General features: G+C 42.2%; 1 protein-coding gene across 1 annotated transcript in view; it reads left to right on the top strand.

Annotated features, from left to right (window-relative positions):
• The window catches only part of CTDP1 (CTD phosphatase subunit 1), a 795,245-nt gene that overhangs the window by 36,593 nt on the left and 741,995 nt on the right, over positions 1-16,657 (top strand). Inside the window, exon 2 of the mRNA XM_069219781.1 lies at positions 15,188-15,271. Coding sequence (XP_069075882.1) covers positions 15,188-15,271 — 84 coding nt within the window. The remainder of the gene's footprint in view (positions 1-15,187; positions 15,272-16,657) is intronic.

Below are 16,657 nucleotides of genomic sequence, written 5' to 3'. Positions count from 1 at the left end.
AAAACTTGCATCTAGTCTATATAAAACGTTTAACGTAGCATATACACATGAATCTCACACTCCACATTCCAAGACCCATAGTCTTGTAACCGTGTTGGCTTCCTTACATCCCGTTTTGGTCTTGTGAGAAAGTAGCCTCTTTCTAGCCTTGTTACCCCCACTTTTGGCCTGTTTGTGAGTGTATGTCAGGGTGTTTTCACTGTCTCACTGGTATCCTGCTAGCCAGGGCCCAGTGCTCATAGTGAAAACACTATGTTTTCAGTATGTTTGTTATGTGTCACTGGGACCCTGCTAGTCAGGACCCCAGTGCTCATAAGTTTGTGACCTTTAGGTATGTGTTCCCTGTGTGATGCCTAACTGTCTCACTGAGGCTCTGCTAACCAGAACCTCAGTGGTTATGCTCTCTCATTTCTTTCAAATTGTCACTAACAGGCTAGTGACCAATTTTACCAATTTACATTGGCTTACTGGAACACCCTTATAATTCCCTAGTATATGGTACTGAAGTACCCAGGGTATTGGGGTTCCAGGAGATCCCTATGGGCTGCAGCATTTCTTTTGCCACCCATAGGGAGCTCTGACAATTCTTACACAGGCCTGCCACTGCAGCCTGAGTGAAATAACGTCCACGTTATTTCACAGCCATTTTACACTGCACTTAAGTAACTTATAAGTCACCTATATGTCTAACCTTTACCTGGTAAAGGTTAGGTGCAAAGTTACTTAGTGTGAGGGCACCCTGGCACTAGCCAAGGTGCCCCCACATTGTTCAGGGCCAATTCCCCGGACTTTGTGAGTGCGGGGACACCATTACACGCGTGCACTACATATAGGTCACTACCTATATGTAGCTTCACAATGGTAACTCTGAATATGGCCATGTAACATGTCTATGATCATGGAATTGCCCCCTCTATGCCATCCTGGCATAGTTGGCACAATCCCATGATCCCAGTGGTCTGTAGCACAGACCCTGGTACTGCCAAACTGCCTTTCTTGGGGTTTCACTGCAGCTGCTGCTGCTGCCAACCCCTCAGACAGGCATCTGCCCTCCTGGGGTCCAGCCAGGCCTGGCCCAGGATGGCAGAACAAAGAACTTCCTCCGAGAGAGGGTGTTACACCCTCTCCCTTTGGAAAATGGTGTGAAGGCAGGGGAGGAGTAGCCTCCCCCAGCCTCTGGAAATGCTTTCTTGGGCACAGATGTGCCCAATTCTGCATAAGCCAGTCTACACTGGTTCAGGGGACCCCTTAGCCCTGCTCTGGCGCGAAACTGGACAACGGAAAGGAGAGTGACCACTCCCCTGACCTGCACCTCCCCTGGGAGGTGTCCAGAGCTCCTCCAGTGTGCTCCAGACCTCTGCCATCTTGGAAACAGAGGTGCTGCTGGCACACTGGACTGCTCTGAGTGGCCAGTGCCAGCAGGTGACGTCAGAGACTCCTTCTGATAGGCTCCTTCAGGTGTTGCTAGCCTATCCTCTCTCCTAGGTAGCCAAACCCTCTTTTCTGGCTATTTAGGGTCTCTATCTCTGGGGAAACTTTAGATAACGAATGCAAGAGCTCAGCCGAGTTCCTCTGCATCTCTCTTCACCTTCTGCCCAGGAATCGACTGCTGACCGCGCTGGAAGCCTGCAAACCTGCAACATAGTAGCAAAGACGACTACTGCAACTCTGTAACGCTGATCCTGCCGCCTTCTCGACTGTTTTCCTGGTGGTGCATGCTGTGGGGGTAGTCTGCCTCCTCTCTGCACTAGAAGCTCCGAAGAAATCTCCCGTGGGTCGACGGAATCTTCCCCCTGCAACCGCAGGCACCAAAAAGCTGCATTACCGGTCCCTTGGGTCTCCTCTCAGCACGACGAGCGAGGTCCCTCGAATCCAGCAACTCTGTCCAAGTGACCCCCACAGTCCAGTGACTCTTCAGTCCAAGTTTGGTGGAGGTAAGTCCTTGCCTCACCTCGCTAGACTGCATTGTTGGGAACCGCGACTTTTGCAGCTACTCCGGCCTCCGTGCACTTCCGGCGGAAATCCTTTGTGCACAGTCCAGCCTGGGTCCATGGCACTCTAACCTGCATTGCACGACTTTCTAAGTTGGTTTCCGGCGACGTGGGACTTCTTTGTGCGACTTCGGGTGAGCACCGTTTCACGCATCCTCGTAGTGCCTGTTTCTGGCACTTCTCCGGGTGCTACCTGCTGCTAAGAGGGCTCCTTGTCTTGCTCGACGTCCCCTCGACCTCCTGGTCCAATTTGTGACCTCCTGGTCCCTCCTGGGCCACAGCAGCGTCCAAAAACGCTAACCGCACGATTTGCAGCTAGCAAGGCTTGTTGGCGTTCTTTCGGCGGGAAAACACTTCTGCACGACTCTCCACGGCGAGAGGGATCCGTCCACCAAAGGGGAAGTCTCTAGCCCTTTTCGTTCCTGCAGAAACCTCAGCTTCTTCTGTCCAGTAGAAGCTTCTTTGCATCCACAGCTGGCATTTCATGGGCATCTGCCCATCTCCGACATGCTTGTGACTTTTGGACTTGGTCCCCTTGTTCCACAGGTACCCAAGATTGGAAATCCATCGTTGTTGCATTGTTGGTTTGTGTCTTTCCTGCATTATTCCTCTAACACAACTTCTTTATCCTTAGGGGAACTTTAGTGCACTTTGCACTCACTTTTCAGGGTCTTGGGGAGGGTTATTTTTCTAACTCTCACTATTTTCTAATAGTCTCAGCGACCCTCTACAAGGTCACATAGGTTTGGGGTCCATTCGTGGTTCACATTCCACTTTTGGAGTATATGGTTTGTGTTGCCCCTATCCCTATGTGTCCCCATTGCATCCTATTGTAACTATACATTGTTTGCACTGTGTTCTAAGACTATACTGCATATTTTTGGTATTGTGTATATATAGCTTGTGTATATTTCCTATCCTCTCACTGAGGGTACACTCTAAGATACTTTGGCATATTGTCATAAAAATAAAGTACCTTTATTTTTAGTATAACTGTGTATTGTGTTTTCTTATGATATTGTGCATATGACACGAAGTGGTACTGTAGTAGCTTCACACGTCTCCTAGTTCAGCCTAAGCTGCTCTGCTAAGCTACCATTATCTATCAGCCTAAGCTGCTAGACACCCTATACACTAATAAGGGATAACTGGGCCTGGTGCAAGGTGCAAGTACCCCTTGGCACTCACTACAAGCCAGTCCAGCCTCCTACAGGTCTGGAGTGCAATTCACACCCTAATCTCAAATCAGGTGCAGTAACATCCAGTTCACTGATATATTTCGCCACTCTGACATTCCAGATCCTGTGATCATTTGATTTTTCAGCATTTTTAAATACTTTTATTACTTTAAAAGGTCCCATAAACATGGATGACCTCTTCTCAAGCCTTGGAAATGTTATCTTTATCCAATACTACTTCTACTTCACCCATATGAGCATCAATAGTTTTCCTTTTTTCCTGTACCCAACCAGGTGCAGCTTCATTACTGGGTATCCTACATCTTAGTATCTGAAAAGGTGTTACCCCATTAGAAGAATGCGGTGTTATGTGATACTCAAGTATTTTCTTTCTCATTTCATTTTCCCATTGCATTCCTTGTACCTGAGCCAGTTGTAGACATTCTTTAAGTACTCTAATAAGCCGCTCCACTACTCCATTTGATTCGGGGCATAATGCTGCCTTTTGGTGCTTGATTTCCTCCCCCCCCCCCCAATCCCTCAAGAAGGACTCCACCAATCCCGAGGTAAATTGAACACAGTTATCAGTGAGAATAGATGCAGCAAAGCCCTCCCTCTCAAAGAGTTCCTCAAGAAGGCAAATCACGTCTTTAGATTCTATAGAGTTTACTACTTTAGCTTCCGGCCACCTTGAATAGATGTCAGTGCACACTATGACTTAACGATCAGCTGATTTCAGCCTGACTGGACCAAGTATATCTAAAGCTGTGTTCACCCACGCCCCTGAAGCTTCCTCTCTTATCACCATAGGTTGGGTTCTGCACTTTAAGATTTTGTCGGATTGAGCACACACTTGACAATCCCTCCCTTCTCTTTCTATCAACACATCCATTGCAGGCCACCAGTAAGTAGTTCTACGCCTCTCTTTGGTTTTGGAAATGCCCATATGACTTGAATGAGCATGTTCCAGTAACTTCTTTCTTAGACTGTAAGGTAGAATCAATTTGCTACCCCTCACCAACACTCCGTCCATGACAGCCAACTCCTCCCTTACCTGTCAGAAAGCAAGATTCCTGAATCACAGCTCCCGTTATAAGACATACCTTTATTTCTTCGTCTAGATCTTCACCTGTAAAATATTCTCCATCATCACGTCAATCTTCTACAGCTTTAGAACTATGTTCTTTACACAATCTAAGACAATCTGCTTGTACATTCAATACACCTGGTATATATGAGACATCATACTCAAACTCCTGTAGAGCTACGACCCACTTCTGAATTCTATGTGACACCAAATCAATTTCCTTTTTCTTAAATACCTCTTTGAGAGGTTTGTGATCAGTTATAAGTTAAAATTTACGACCCCATAAAAATCTCCTCAACTTTTTTACTGCACAATATACTCCTAGTGCTTCTTTCTCCACAACCGAATAGTTACATTCAGACCCTTTAAAAATTTTCGATAAGAAAAGTATGGTCCTATTCAACCCTTTTGATTTCTGCATCAAAACAGCACGTATACCGTTAGAGCTGGCATCAGTCATTAACACAATGTCATCCTTTGCATCAAAACTTCCTAAATTGGATGCATTTGGTAAGCTATTCTTAATGTCTTGAAATTCACTAGTACACTGATCACACCAGTTGGATTAATTTCCCTTTCTTAACAGTCTTCTCGTGCACCCTGTCCTCACAGCAAATTTGGGTATAAATTTGTTATAAAACTCCGCCATTCCCAAAAACGTTACCAATTCTTCTTTGTTCTGGGGAGCTGTCATGTTCTTAATGGTATCAAACAAACCCGCTCTTGGTCGAATTCCCTTTTCGGAGATTTCATGCCCTAGATACACAATAGTTGGTGTGTCAAATGTACACTTTTTAGATGTCAAACCACATGTTTTTTACTTGTGCAGTGCCTTCTCCAGCCTCTCATGTTCACTCAAACTGTGTTTGTGGGCGGCGGCAGCAGCTGACCGGGCAGGAGCCCTTTAACTTTATCCTTGCGCTCCCACCTCGCTGGACGCGCGTTTGTGGGCGGCGGCAGAAGCTGACAGGGCAGGAGCCCTTTAACTTCATCCTTGCGCTCCCGCCTCGCGGGACGCGCGTTTGTGGGCGGCGGCAGCAGCTGACAGGACAGGAGCCCTTTAACTTCATCCTTGTGCTCCCGCCTCGGGGGACGCGCGTTTGTGGGCGGCGGCAGCAGCTGACCGGGCAGGAGCCCTTTAACTTCATCCTTGCGCTCCCGCCACGTGGGACACGCCCGGGCCTGTCCTTCGCCCGTCATCTAACGCCTCTTCCTCCCGCCTGTAGTATCTTCTCCCGGAAGCTGTGAAAGAAAGTACTGTGTGAGTCCATTATTTATAACGGGGAAAAGAAAGAACAACGTGCAAAAGGGGGAAAGCGGGCCCGGCTCTCTCCAGTCCTCCATTACTAGTTATTTATCCTCTGTGATGGGGGCTATTGAATCTGAATTAGAACAAGTAGAAGAAAGGTTTGGGGCTGTCCAAAGCACTGTACAGCACCCCCCTTTGGGACCTATTGTTCACATAACCACTACTCAAAGAACTGGTTCTTTACCACCGACCCTGCCTTCGAGTATTAGTCAATTGGGCCACGATATACTCCCACCCACTGACCAAATCATTTCTTCTACTCCACTAGTTATTCCATCTCTGGAAAGCTCCTGTTCCCAGGCCGACTCTCCTCCTTCGAAGAAGAGGAAAGCCGGGAAAAAGCCCAAAAACATAAAGGCCTTGGGCCCTAAAAAGAGTTTATCCACCCTCTCGGCTCTAAGTGTTAAAGCCCCAGTCTCCCTGGTTTCCTCCCCTGATCGTTTTCTGAACAAGGATGCCCCCGAAGACTTTTCTAGCATTATAGACTTGACACTCAAATCTTTTTGTGCTACTTTAGAGGTGAAACTTACCACTCTGATTACTAGGAAGCTTGACTGCTTTTGTAATGAGGTGACCAGCATTTTTTCTAATTTTTCCAAGCCAGGATTATTAAGTACGGGATAATCTCATAGTCAAGCACCGGCTCATCAAACTACCCTCCCTCCTACTTTGGTATCTCAAGGAGCAAGCATTCCTTCACTAGATTTACAGGCCGTTCCTGGCCAAGAAATTTCAGCTGCCGACCCCTTACAGGGCTGTCAAGGGAAGTTCACTCCTCTAGGTTGCAAGACATGGGACCAATTAAATTTACAAGTCACGTAGATTCTCTACATCTACCTCCTGATTGCAACCCGTATGTTTTGGTTCTCTCAAATGTTCCCCCTTTGGAGAGCTCCAAGCAAGAAGATACCCACTCCCTAATTAGGAAAGCTGGTCATTGGTTGAAATCCGACATTAAATCTAATTTTTACCATAATGACAAGATTCTTATGGCCCGTAGAGTGAGGAGGGTTGGATATTCAAAGAAAATGGAGGAGGGAGATTATGATGTTCTAAATTTTGCAAATCCTCGTTCAGTGGACCATCTCTTGACCAACTCGGAACAATGTAATAGGTCATGTAATAGGATTCAGATACATCCCCTGTGTCAATTTTATGACCCCTTGCTTTTACCAAAACGCACTTACTAATCGAAGTACTTATAGTCCTGACCCAGAAAGGTCCAATTTAAAGGTAAAAGTACCCACTAGCAACCGGTTTTCGTCTCTTAACCACCTTGACGAAAACGATTGACTGATGGCCTTGGTCTACCCTTGTTCTTCAAATACGGAGAGACCAAAAGCAGGGAATGTTCACAATTAACGTATTTGGGTCACAGAAATACCAGTATTGGACTCATTAATTCCTACAAATACTAGAGCTCTAACTCCATGTTCCGGGTCTAGACCATTAACCCTGCTTAGCTGGAATATAGCAGGGTTGCAATCCAAAACTGACAATTTGGATTGGAGGAGCTTTATTTCTTCTTATGACCTAGTTTGTCTACAGGAGACCTGGTCTAAGGATATGTTCCTTTGAACGGTTTTACTTCTTTGTGTCAACCGGCAGTAACCTCCCAAAGGGGGAGAGCACGCGCCGGCCTCTTAGTTCTTGTTTCTTTACATCTTCCGCTTTTGAACGTGTCCTTAATTTGGTCTTCCCCTTACTTCATGGTTGTTTTAGTTTCTTTTAGCGGGCAAAAAGATATTTTAATTCTAAATTTTTATAATAATATCCCTCAGGGTCTTCTTATGGGTCGTTACTCAAACAAAAATGAGGGTCCAGAAAACCACAAGACTCCCTGTGTGTAAATTGCCTGTTGGTTGTGTTGGGACTTCACCAGAGGACAAAGAACCCTGGTCCTCCAAAAGCAAAACGTAAGTCAAATGGCGGTGAGGTGTCCTATGGGTCACCCGGATGAGTTAACTGACTTTATAGATTCATCAAATGTTTTGCAGAATAGAGATTTAATTACTCTATGGGTGGGCAATTTCAACACTCCTCTGTGTAGCAAGGAACACATGGACTTGTGTGCTTTCCCTGCTGAGGGTAGAGAGTCATTAATTCATTTCAATCATACCACTGAAGGAGACGCTCTAAATCTTTTCATTTGTAAGTTTGATCTGGTTCACGTTATAGAGAATCTGTCTGCTGATATCTGTAAAATACCAACTTTCACAGGGAATTTGAAGGGGAGCATTATTGATTTTATACTTATTGGCTCCTCTGATTATTATCTAATTCAAGATTTTAAGATCACGCCTCACTGTGCCAGTGACCATAATCCCCTTAGTATTAACTTGGATTTAAAAATCAACCAGGTTCCTAAGAATAAAAGTTTGAGAGTTACCACTGTTTATAATTCAAATTGTGGTTTACGTTTAAAATGGGACAAAATAAATCCTAAAATTTTTAATCATGAAATTGTAAAAAGTAAGTCAGATTCTTTTCACATGTGTTTGTCCCAGCAGCTAGATCCTGAACGTATAGTTCGTGAATTTGAATCTCTAAGTACTGATATTTTGCGAGCTTTGGTGGCGGACAGGGCCTTGAAGGGGCCAGTGGCCCACAGATGGTTTGACTCTGAGAGCTCATCTGCCCACAAAAATCTTAAAGCTGCTCTCAAACCAGTTCCCTTCTCCCGCCAACTAGTTAAACTAGCTAGAGCCGATTACAAGGCCGCCCTTGAAAAAAGGAAATTAGGTCTAAGCCTGGGATGAACTTTTGACTGCCTCTGAGTTAAAGGATTCGACTAAATTTTGGAACGTGATAAACCACCCTTACTTTTCAGATAATAATACTAAGGTTGACGATTGCCTTATTGCCAAAAACGTCTTAGGAAAGTTTTCTGTCCAGAAAATAATGAGAACCTGTATTTAGAAGATAATCCTATAGCACATTCTATTTTAGATCCTAACACTGAGGCCCTAGATATTACCTTTGATCTCATGAGGTCTTATGTGCCATTAATCGATCCAGGTAGGGAAAGGCTCCTGGCCCTGATGGGGTTCCTGTTGACCTTTTTAAATCTGAAATTGACCTTTGGGGCCCGCTAGTTACAAATGTGCTGAATAGTGCAGTAAATAGTAATGTACCCATCTCATGGAAATCGGCTATTATTGTTCCCATTTTTAAAAAAGGAAACCGACAAGATCCTTCCTGTTACAGACCAATTTCCCTTATTGACTCAACGGCAAAGATTTTAGGAAGTGCAATCTTATCCTGTTTAGAAGATGGGGTGACTGAGGCCCAGATTTTATCCCCTATTCAATTTGGTTTTAGACCCGGTGTAGGTACAGTTGAGCAAGTTTTAAATCTGCATCTAATACTCAGTAAATATGTGATAGTAAAAAAAGAGTCCATTCATTTGGCATTTATTGATCTAACGAGTGCCTTTGATATGGTTAATAGGTCAAAGCTATGGCAAATCTTAGGAGCTTTAGGCTGCGATACGTCCCTTTTGGAGCTTATTAAACGGCTACACACAGATTTAACGGTTTCTGTTCAGACTGGTTTACATGGGCAGAGAACCTCTCCCATTCCGTCAACAAGGGACGTAAGACAGGGATGTATCTTAGCGCCCTTTCTTTTTTTGATCTACATAAACGGGCTCTATGACTTGCTGGCAAAACATGCAAAGGATGTACCAAAGATGGGCCAGAGATCACTCCCAGTCTTATTATATGCTGATTATTCAGTTTTAATTGCTCGCACCGCTAATGGTTTACGAGGTCTTTTGGACCTATTTCACAATTTTATGTTGAATCTTGATCTGAAAGTAAATTATTCCAAGACTTTTGTTATGACATCCGGCCCACGTAACACAAAGTCTAAACAATTTATTATGGGAGGTCATATTTTAAATAAGGTGAATTTTTTTTGTTATTTAGGCGTGTATATGAGTTCCTCTCTGTCCTGGAAGACACATATTAACTTCAAGCTGCAGCAGCTGACTAGGAATAACGAAGCGATTTTTCCCTTTACTAGCAAACTAGGCCACAGACCCTCCTGCACAGATGAAAACACTCTATAACTCCAAGTGCGCTGCAGCAGTCCTATACGGGGCAGGAGTCTGGGGCTATAATACTATTCCCTCTCTTCAGAGCGTTGAAAATAAATTCCTGCGTAGATTATTGATGGTTCCAAAATGTACAGCAAATATCATCTGCCACGAAGAAATGGGTCCGTGTTTTTTGGAGGACAGGGTCTCTATTGCTCCCTTACTATTTTGGATTATATGCTGGTTAAACCCCGCGGCTAAACTTGTTCAAGACTGCATTTCTGACTGTCTGCAATTAGACAATTCAAATAGGATTCCCTGGCTTAAGTTTCTGCGAAACTCCTTTGAGGAGCTAGGGCTCAGGTATATGTTTGACGAACCCCATTTGTTAACTACAAATTCCAGGACTGTCTTGAAGTCGACTTATATTGAGCACGTCTCAGAGCTGAGATTTTATAGTTCCCTGAAACTGAAATCCTTTGATCCCTATACTCGGATTGTGACTGCCCCATGCCTTGAACCCTATTTGACCTGGTTTTCAAGTTCTAGAATAATTTCTATTTTAACACTTTTTAGATTTAATCTAATTCATTTTATGGTAGCCTTCCCCGAACCATGTTTCTGGAAAAAGGATTTACCATTCTGTCCTTGTGATTCCAAGACAAACCAGAGTACCTCGCATTTTTTTCTTTTTTACCCTCTATACGCTGCTCCCAGAAAGGCTTTTATTCTACAGATTTTATGTCACCTTAGACCTATCCACTATGAGGAAGCTTTATTATATTTCCAGAGACTGTCAGATATTCAAACCTGTCACTATGCACTAGACTTTGTTACAGCTTCTTTAAGTATTAGGAAAAGGTCTACTCTATCTTAAATTCGTATATTTTAGTGAAAGTCTATTATCTAAGATAATATTTGTACTTTTGAGCTTTTGCTATTTTTTAATCATGTTTAGTATATTTATCTGCTATTTGTCTAGGGGTTTTAAATCGGACGTTTATATGGTGTTTTTAGAAACCGTTTTATAGTTTTAAACATGTTCTATATTTATAGATTGGTAATACGTGTTCTGGTTTGCACTTTTATGGCAACTGACGAATAAAGATTACTGACTGACTGACACTCAAACTGGCCCCGAACACCAAAATGTCATCTTGGTAAATCTTTACTACTTCTGTACCTTTCAAAATCCTTTATTTTGCTCTCTGAAAGACAGAAGCTGCTGATATCAGGCCAAAGGGCATCCTAAGAAACTTAAAAGTGCCAAATTGAGTAATAAATGTGAGTTCTTGAGATGAGGGGTGTAATCTTATCTGCTGATATGCTTATGATAAATCAAGCGTTGAGACATGTTTTGCACCATTGAGTGAACACATCTCATTAATGTTAGGGAGAGGATAATGGCCCACAATTCCTGACTTGTTCAGTCTTCTGAGGTCAACACATAACCTAGCCTCCCCATTAGCTTTTTTGCCATTACCTCTGGCGCCACCCACTCCAATACCTCAGCCTCTTGATTTATCCCATTTTTAATCAATTTATCAAGCTCTTACTTCATTTGTTCTTTCACACTTAATGGGACCCCTCTCAACTTAGCAACATTAGCTTGAATATTGGGTTTCAGTTTGATCTCATGCATGTCGTTTTTTTAGACATCCTATATCTGCATTAAAAACTTCAGGGAATCTATTTATCCACTTACTTTCCAACACACAATAAACTTTGGCAATATCTCTCAGTTTGACTGGCGGATCTTCATTAGGATCAAGATATACATATAGATCGCGTTGATGGAACCAAGTGATCAGAGAGTCCCCTTTTATAGACACACAAATCTTAATTGGAATAATACGTTCTTTAAATTCAACGCTTTTGCAGCCTTATTGACCTCCACAGGGAAGAATGTTTTGTGTCCAGTCAGCAAATTATTGCTTAATGAAATGCCTGATGGTCAGAGAAGTTCGATCCTCAATGGAAATACTTAGACGGTTCTGTCCGTTAGGACTGTTTTCTGATTGTGCTTCTTGCAATGACAAATGCACATTGACTTCCATATTTATTTTTTATACTTGCTTCCTGAAAAAAAGCTGTTTTGTTAGTTTGGAATGTGTGGTACTACTAGTTTGACTTCTGGACACATGCAGTCTTTTACATCTTTAATAAAGAGAGTATCCATAAATGAATTAAAATGAAATAAAAGCACTTCATGCTACTGTTTTGTTGTGTTCGTAGGTTCTAAGGAATTAGAAATGGGAATACACAAATTAATTTTGAAGCAACGATTTGCAAGTCCAGCAGATTCCACTATTGCTTGGTTGCTTTGGAGAGTTTTTTTTTTAAAACTTTATTAGGCAAAAAAGATGGCTCCTTGTGTGCACACACAAATATGTATTTATGTACTTTTGAGAACCGCCGCCTTTTATTTATATTTTTTGTAAACCTTGCTGTGCATGCATGAGCTACTATCTTGAGGTGGATTTTGTTGATAGTTTTACTGAACCAGGCTCCAAGAAATTGACAACTAGTAGCACTTGCAGGATGTAGTGCTATGCGTGTAGTAGGAAGAAACTGGTGGTAACATCTGGGGGGGCTGAACAAGAGGAATAAAAAGTTGGTAAAGGTTAAAAAAAAAAAGAAAAAAAAAAGTTTTAAAACGAAGAATACACATTGGTTCACCAGTCGATGGTATTGAAGGAGACTATTTTCTGTGTGGATGACTATTATGTATGGGGAGAAACAGAAAAGACCCAGTGGCTGATTTTGGCGGAGTAATAAATAAAAGGACACAAACTGAAGATCAAAATATGGACTCACCAAAACAGGTAGGTTAATGGACTTTTCTAAAAGCAAAGTAGGGTGAAACGGTCTTAATGTGCAAGAGGATACGGTCCCAGATTTGAGGGCTGAGTAAGGCCAAGCCATGTTTGCCATTTTTGGAGCATTTAATACTCTGTGTTCCAGCTTCAAGATGCAGTTCTCGGAGTAAACTTTTTGAAGGATTGTAGTGAGTGAAGTGCAAGGGGCAGGGTGACTTTCTATTGCCAAAGAAGACTCTGCATCAGGCAGTGAGGTGTTGTTTTAAAAAAAAAAAAAAAAATTATCGTTGCATCGAAACTCAGTATAACTGGACTCCTACTTGAGAAACAGTTTTGAATTTCCTTACGTTTCAAAAAAGGCACAATTTTGGATTCTCTGTAGCTGGTTCAGAAATTAATCCGATGGACCTAGGTAAAGTATATTGCAGTGGTCAGCACTGGAAAGGACATGCATGGAGACCACCAGAAGGTGAAGGTGGTGAGGTAAAATGACAGCTGTTTCCTTAAGTCTCCGATAGACCAGCGTATAAATGGAACTACATGAATGTTAGCTTGAGAGGATAATTGTGAGTCAAGGAAGAACCTTGGGGATTTGAACATGGTTGTCACAGAAGTGGCATCTCCTGTGGATGTAAGCCAGAGATTTTAGGTCCATTTTACTACTTTTTCACCAATTTACAGGATTGCAGATTAATTATCATTTATTTTGAGAACGTTGAGTGCCATCCAGTGCTGTACTTCTGAAAGAGAGGTGGTAACTTCAACAGCTGAGAAGGGAGCCTGCTAACGCAGGCACACAATCTGTTATGCATTCTAAGCGTAGGAAATTGCAAAACAATATTTTGGACTAGTGGATGAACATAGATATTAATAACATTAGAGAGAGGGAGGAAGAGGAGAATAAAGCAAGGACTGGACACTTAAACCCAGTCTTGGCAAGGCAGCTTCAGAGCATTTTGTGATCTACAGTATTGAACCCTGTCTGCAGATCAGGAAATATAATTAGGGCAGAATCACCTTGGTCTAGGATAGATCTTAATTCCTTAAGAGCAATGGTAAGAGCGTTTTCAGTGCCCCTACCATGGCTGAAGCCAAGCTGCTGCGTGTCGAAGAAATTCGGCTTTTCTAAAGTGGTGTGCTAGTTGTTGTACCACAGTTCACTCTGTGATTTTACCAGAGGCTGAGAGGAGCATGACTCATCTGTATTTCATCTGTTCTGTCTAGATAGTCTTTTTTGAGTAGAGGATAAATAGTCTCCTCTGGAGAAGGGTACGTTGTTGATCTTGGTTGTTCGTAAACCCCCCCGCCCCTTTGTCCACATGCAGACACTGGGTGAGCGGTGTCCTGTGTATTGTGCCCGATCTGACTGTGTTTGCTTCACGTATGTAAACCTGTATATTCAGCATTAGGTTTCCTATGCTACCAGTACTTGTTCGGTATATGTCTCTCCATGGAATCTATTATCTGTCATCTGTATGGTTGTTCACAATGAAAATAAAGTACTCAAACAATGATAATCTTGGTTAAGGTATGAACTAGTGGCTGAGCACTGGACTGTAAGGATGACACCGGGCAAGGGCCATCAAGGGAGCAAGACTTAATTAATTTTAATATGGATGCAACTTCTTTGTGATTGTTGAGGGATAAAGTTGACCCAACTTAAAGAGCAAAAAGTGCGTTCATAAGTGAAAGGGGTGTTGGGATGAGCGGAATGCAGGTTATTTATTCCACAGTAAACTTCCTGAGTTTTCTAACAAAAAAATGTAATAGATTGTTACCATAGGGGAAAACGAGCAGCTGGGTGCAAAGAAGGATTTTAAGGTCTTGTATAAGTTTCTGGTCCTGGTTGTGGAATCCAGAATGTAACTACGTAGATAAGTTGATTTAACTACAAGTTCATGCTTGTAAATTTGCACATGAAGTTTGAATAGCAATGTGTCTCTCTTGGAATATGAAGCTCACCACTTGTGTGAAAACTTGCTTAGGGATAAGCAGTGACTCTCCACGGCTTCTGAGAACTGTTTGATAGAGAAGATTTATGTGACAAAAGTTTGGGTGAATTAAATGGTCAAGAACAGATGTTAAAATCTGGTTTAAAAAATGATAAAAACCCCGGAGGTAGAGTTAAAAAATTAGGATAAGCATATAAGGAAAATTCCAAAGTAGTAATCTCACTTGAAAGGTTGCATTCCAGGCACGAGAGCTAATTGTTTAGTCTTGGTCTGAATATGTAAAAAGAAATTACTCCGTGGTCTGATGAAGATAGAGAAAAAACTCTGTCAAGAGCATGCATTTTGAGATCTTAAAACGGGTCATGTCACAGGATTCTTGTGAAATAATACCTTGTGGATTATTATTGTGTGTATTGAAATCACTTTGTATAGTCAAATTTGGATTTCGAAGAAATCCTAGCCCCGTGAAGATGTATGTATATCTCCCCATGCTGTATAATGTACTGGAAATTAACAAATGTGAATGACCCTATAATAGATTATTGGGTGAAAAGACTGATTGAAAGCCTTTTCACGTTATGTGTATATCATTTCTACTGATTTTTTTTTTCTTTGAAAAGTACAAAATCTTGCTGAACATCATACCTAAAAAAGTAAAGTTTGAAAGTCCATGAATACATTTTTTTATCCGTTGAACTGAAATAGTGATTCTAAGCTTCATATTCTTCACCATACACAAATACGTTAGATACATTCATGGCAGCATTTTAATTAACATTTAAAACTTTCTAAATGCCATTTTATTTTTACAGGGGTGTTTTGGTGAGACTGGAGGAATGCAGTCATCCGGTTGTGATGAAAGGGTTGTGTGCAGAATGTGGTCAAGATCTGACACAGTGAGTATACAGTTTTTTTTCAGTTCCTGTTTAAGCTTTTACTGAGCATTTTTTTAAACCGCTGATCTTGAAATGGAAAGGAAAACTAGCAGTGGTGCAGGGAAAGCTGCACAGCATTATGTATGATTTCAAAACACCATTGATTTGTTTAGATAAGGTGTCTCAATAGTAGTTTATCAAAGCAAACAATGGCAATTTAAAGAAACACCACAGCATATCGAGCCACTTTTTACGACTAGATAGATGTATCAATTAGAATATTTTGGCTTTTAACAATTGGAGTCTCAGTGCCATTCGTTGGACTCTTCCTTGATGTCTGACGAACTTCGGGTGCCTAACAAGTTAGGACAGTGCTTTGGCTGAACCCACGCAGGTGGAGGTCTTCTAGTTAACAGTGCTGAATGTTTTCAGATTACTCACACCCTCTGGGCTGCTTAGTAAAATGGGAATGATTTTGTTGTTTTTTTGGGGGCTCTGACCCAGATACCTTCTGATGCCATATTTTCATGGGCTCTAGTCTGTCAGGTTAAATGTAAACCAACAAAAGCACTGACCCCCGTTTTGTACAGGGCTTTCCTTGGGGCCAACCCCAAAGTCTGCTGCCTGCGGAGCCAGCGCCAGGCACACAGTCATTAGAAGGAAATATTTGTGTAGCAAAGAAGTACGGTGGGGCTAACTTCAACAGTGAATCATTATCTGAAAACCTTCTATGGCCCTAAGATTCACCTGTGCGCCAGAAAATTTTATTTCAGATAGCTTGGATACTGATGATAACTGTATGCATGGACGATACCTATATATGCACAGACGATGATGTCTAGAAAGCTGATTGTTTCCTTAAAGTACCTGATGTGCCTTTATGTTGACTTACAATCAGAGGCCTAGTTACTTCTCTGGGAAGGTACATTTCATACCACTCTGGCCCTGCCTCAGTGGAGGTTTCTCCTTTTACAACATTTGCACTGAAGACATTGGAGGCCTTGGAACTAACTTTGCCTTCTGCAGAAGTAAAACCTAATATCCTGATGAAAATCATGCAACCCTCCACGAGTCCTTGCTCCCAGCTAACAAGTATTTTCTAGAGCCTATAATGGCTTCGCAAGATAAACCCTTTTGGTGCCTCTCTAGTCCCTAAATATAGCCCCACAAGCCATAGGCTAGCTTCAACAATGCATACGTTTTGTCCTGCCACTTGTCACCGGAGAGTTAGGTAGTTTCAACAATGCCCTAAAAAAAAATCCAAATACCTTGTGTATGGCTCCTTCAGAACAGAGCTCAAGAAACTTGACACCTAGGGTCACAATATTTTTACCCTCAGAAGCTTGTCTGTATGCACATCCCTTGCAGTTTGCATTTTGACCTGCTACGTCCATGCTTTATAGGATC

The sequence above is a fragment of the Pleurodeles waltl genome, chromosome 2_2 (genome assembly GCF_031143425.1).
Source record: "Pleurodeles waltl isolate 20211129_DDA chromosome 2_2, aPleWal1.hap1.20221129, whole genome shotgun sequence".
Lineage (NCBI taxonomy): Eukaryota > Metazoa > Chordata > Amphibia > Caudata > Salamandridae > Pleurodeles > Pleurodeles waltl.
This window is presented reverse-complemented; position numbering and strand designations above follow the sequence as displayed.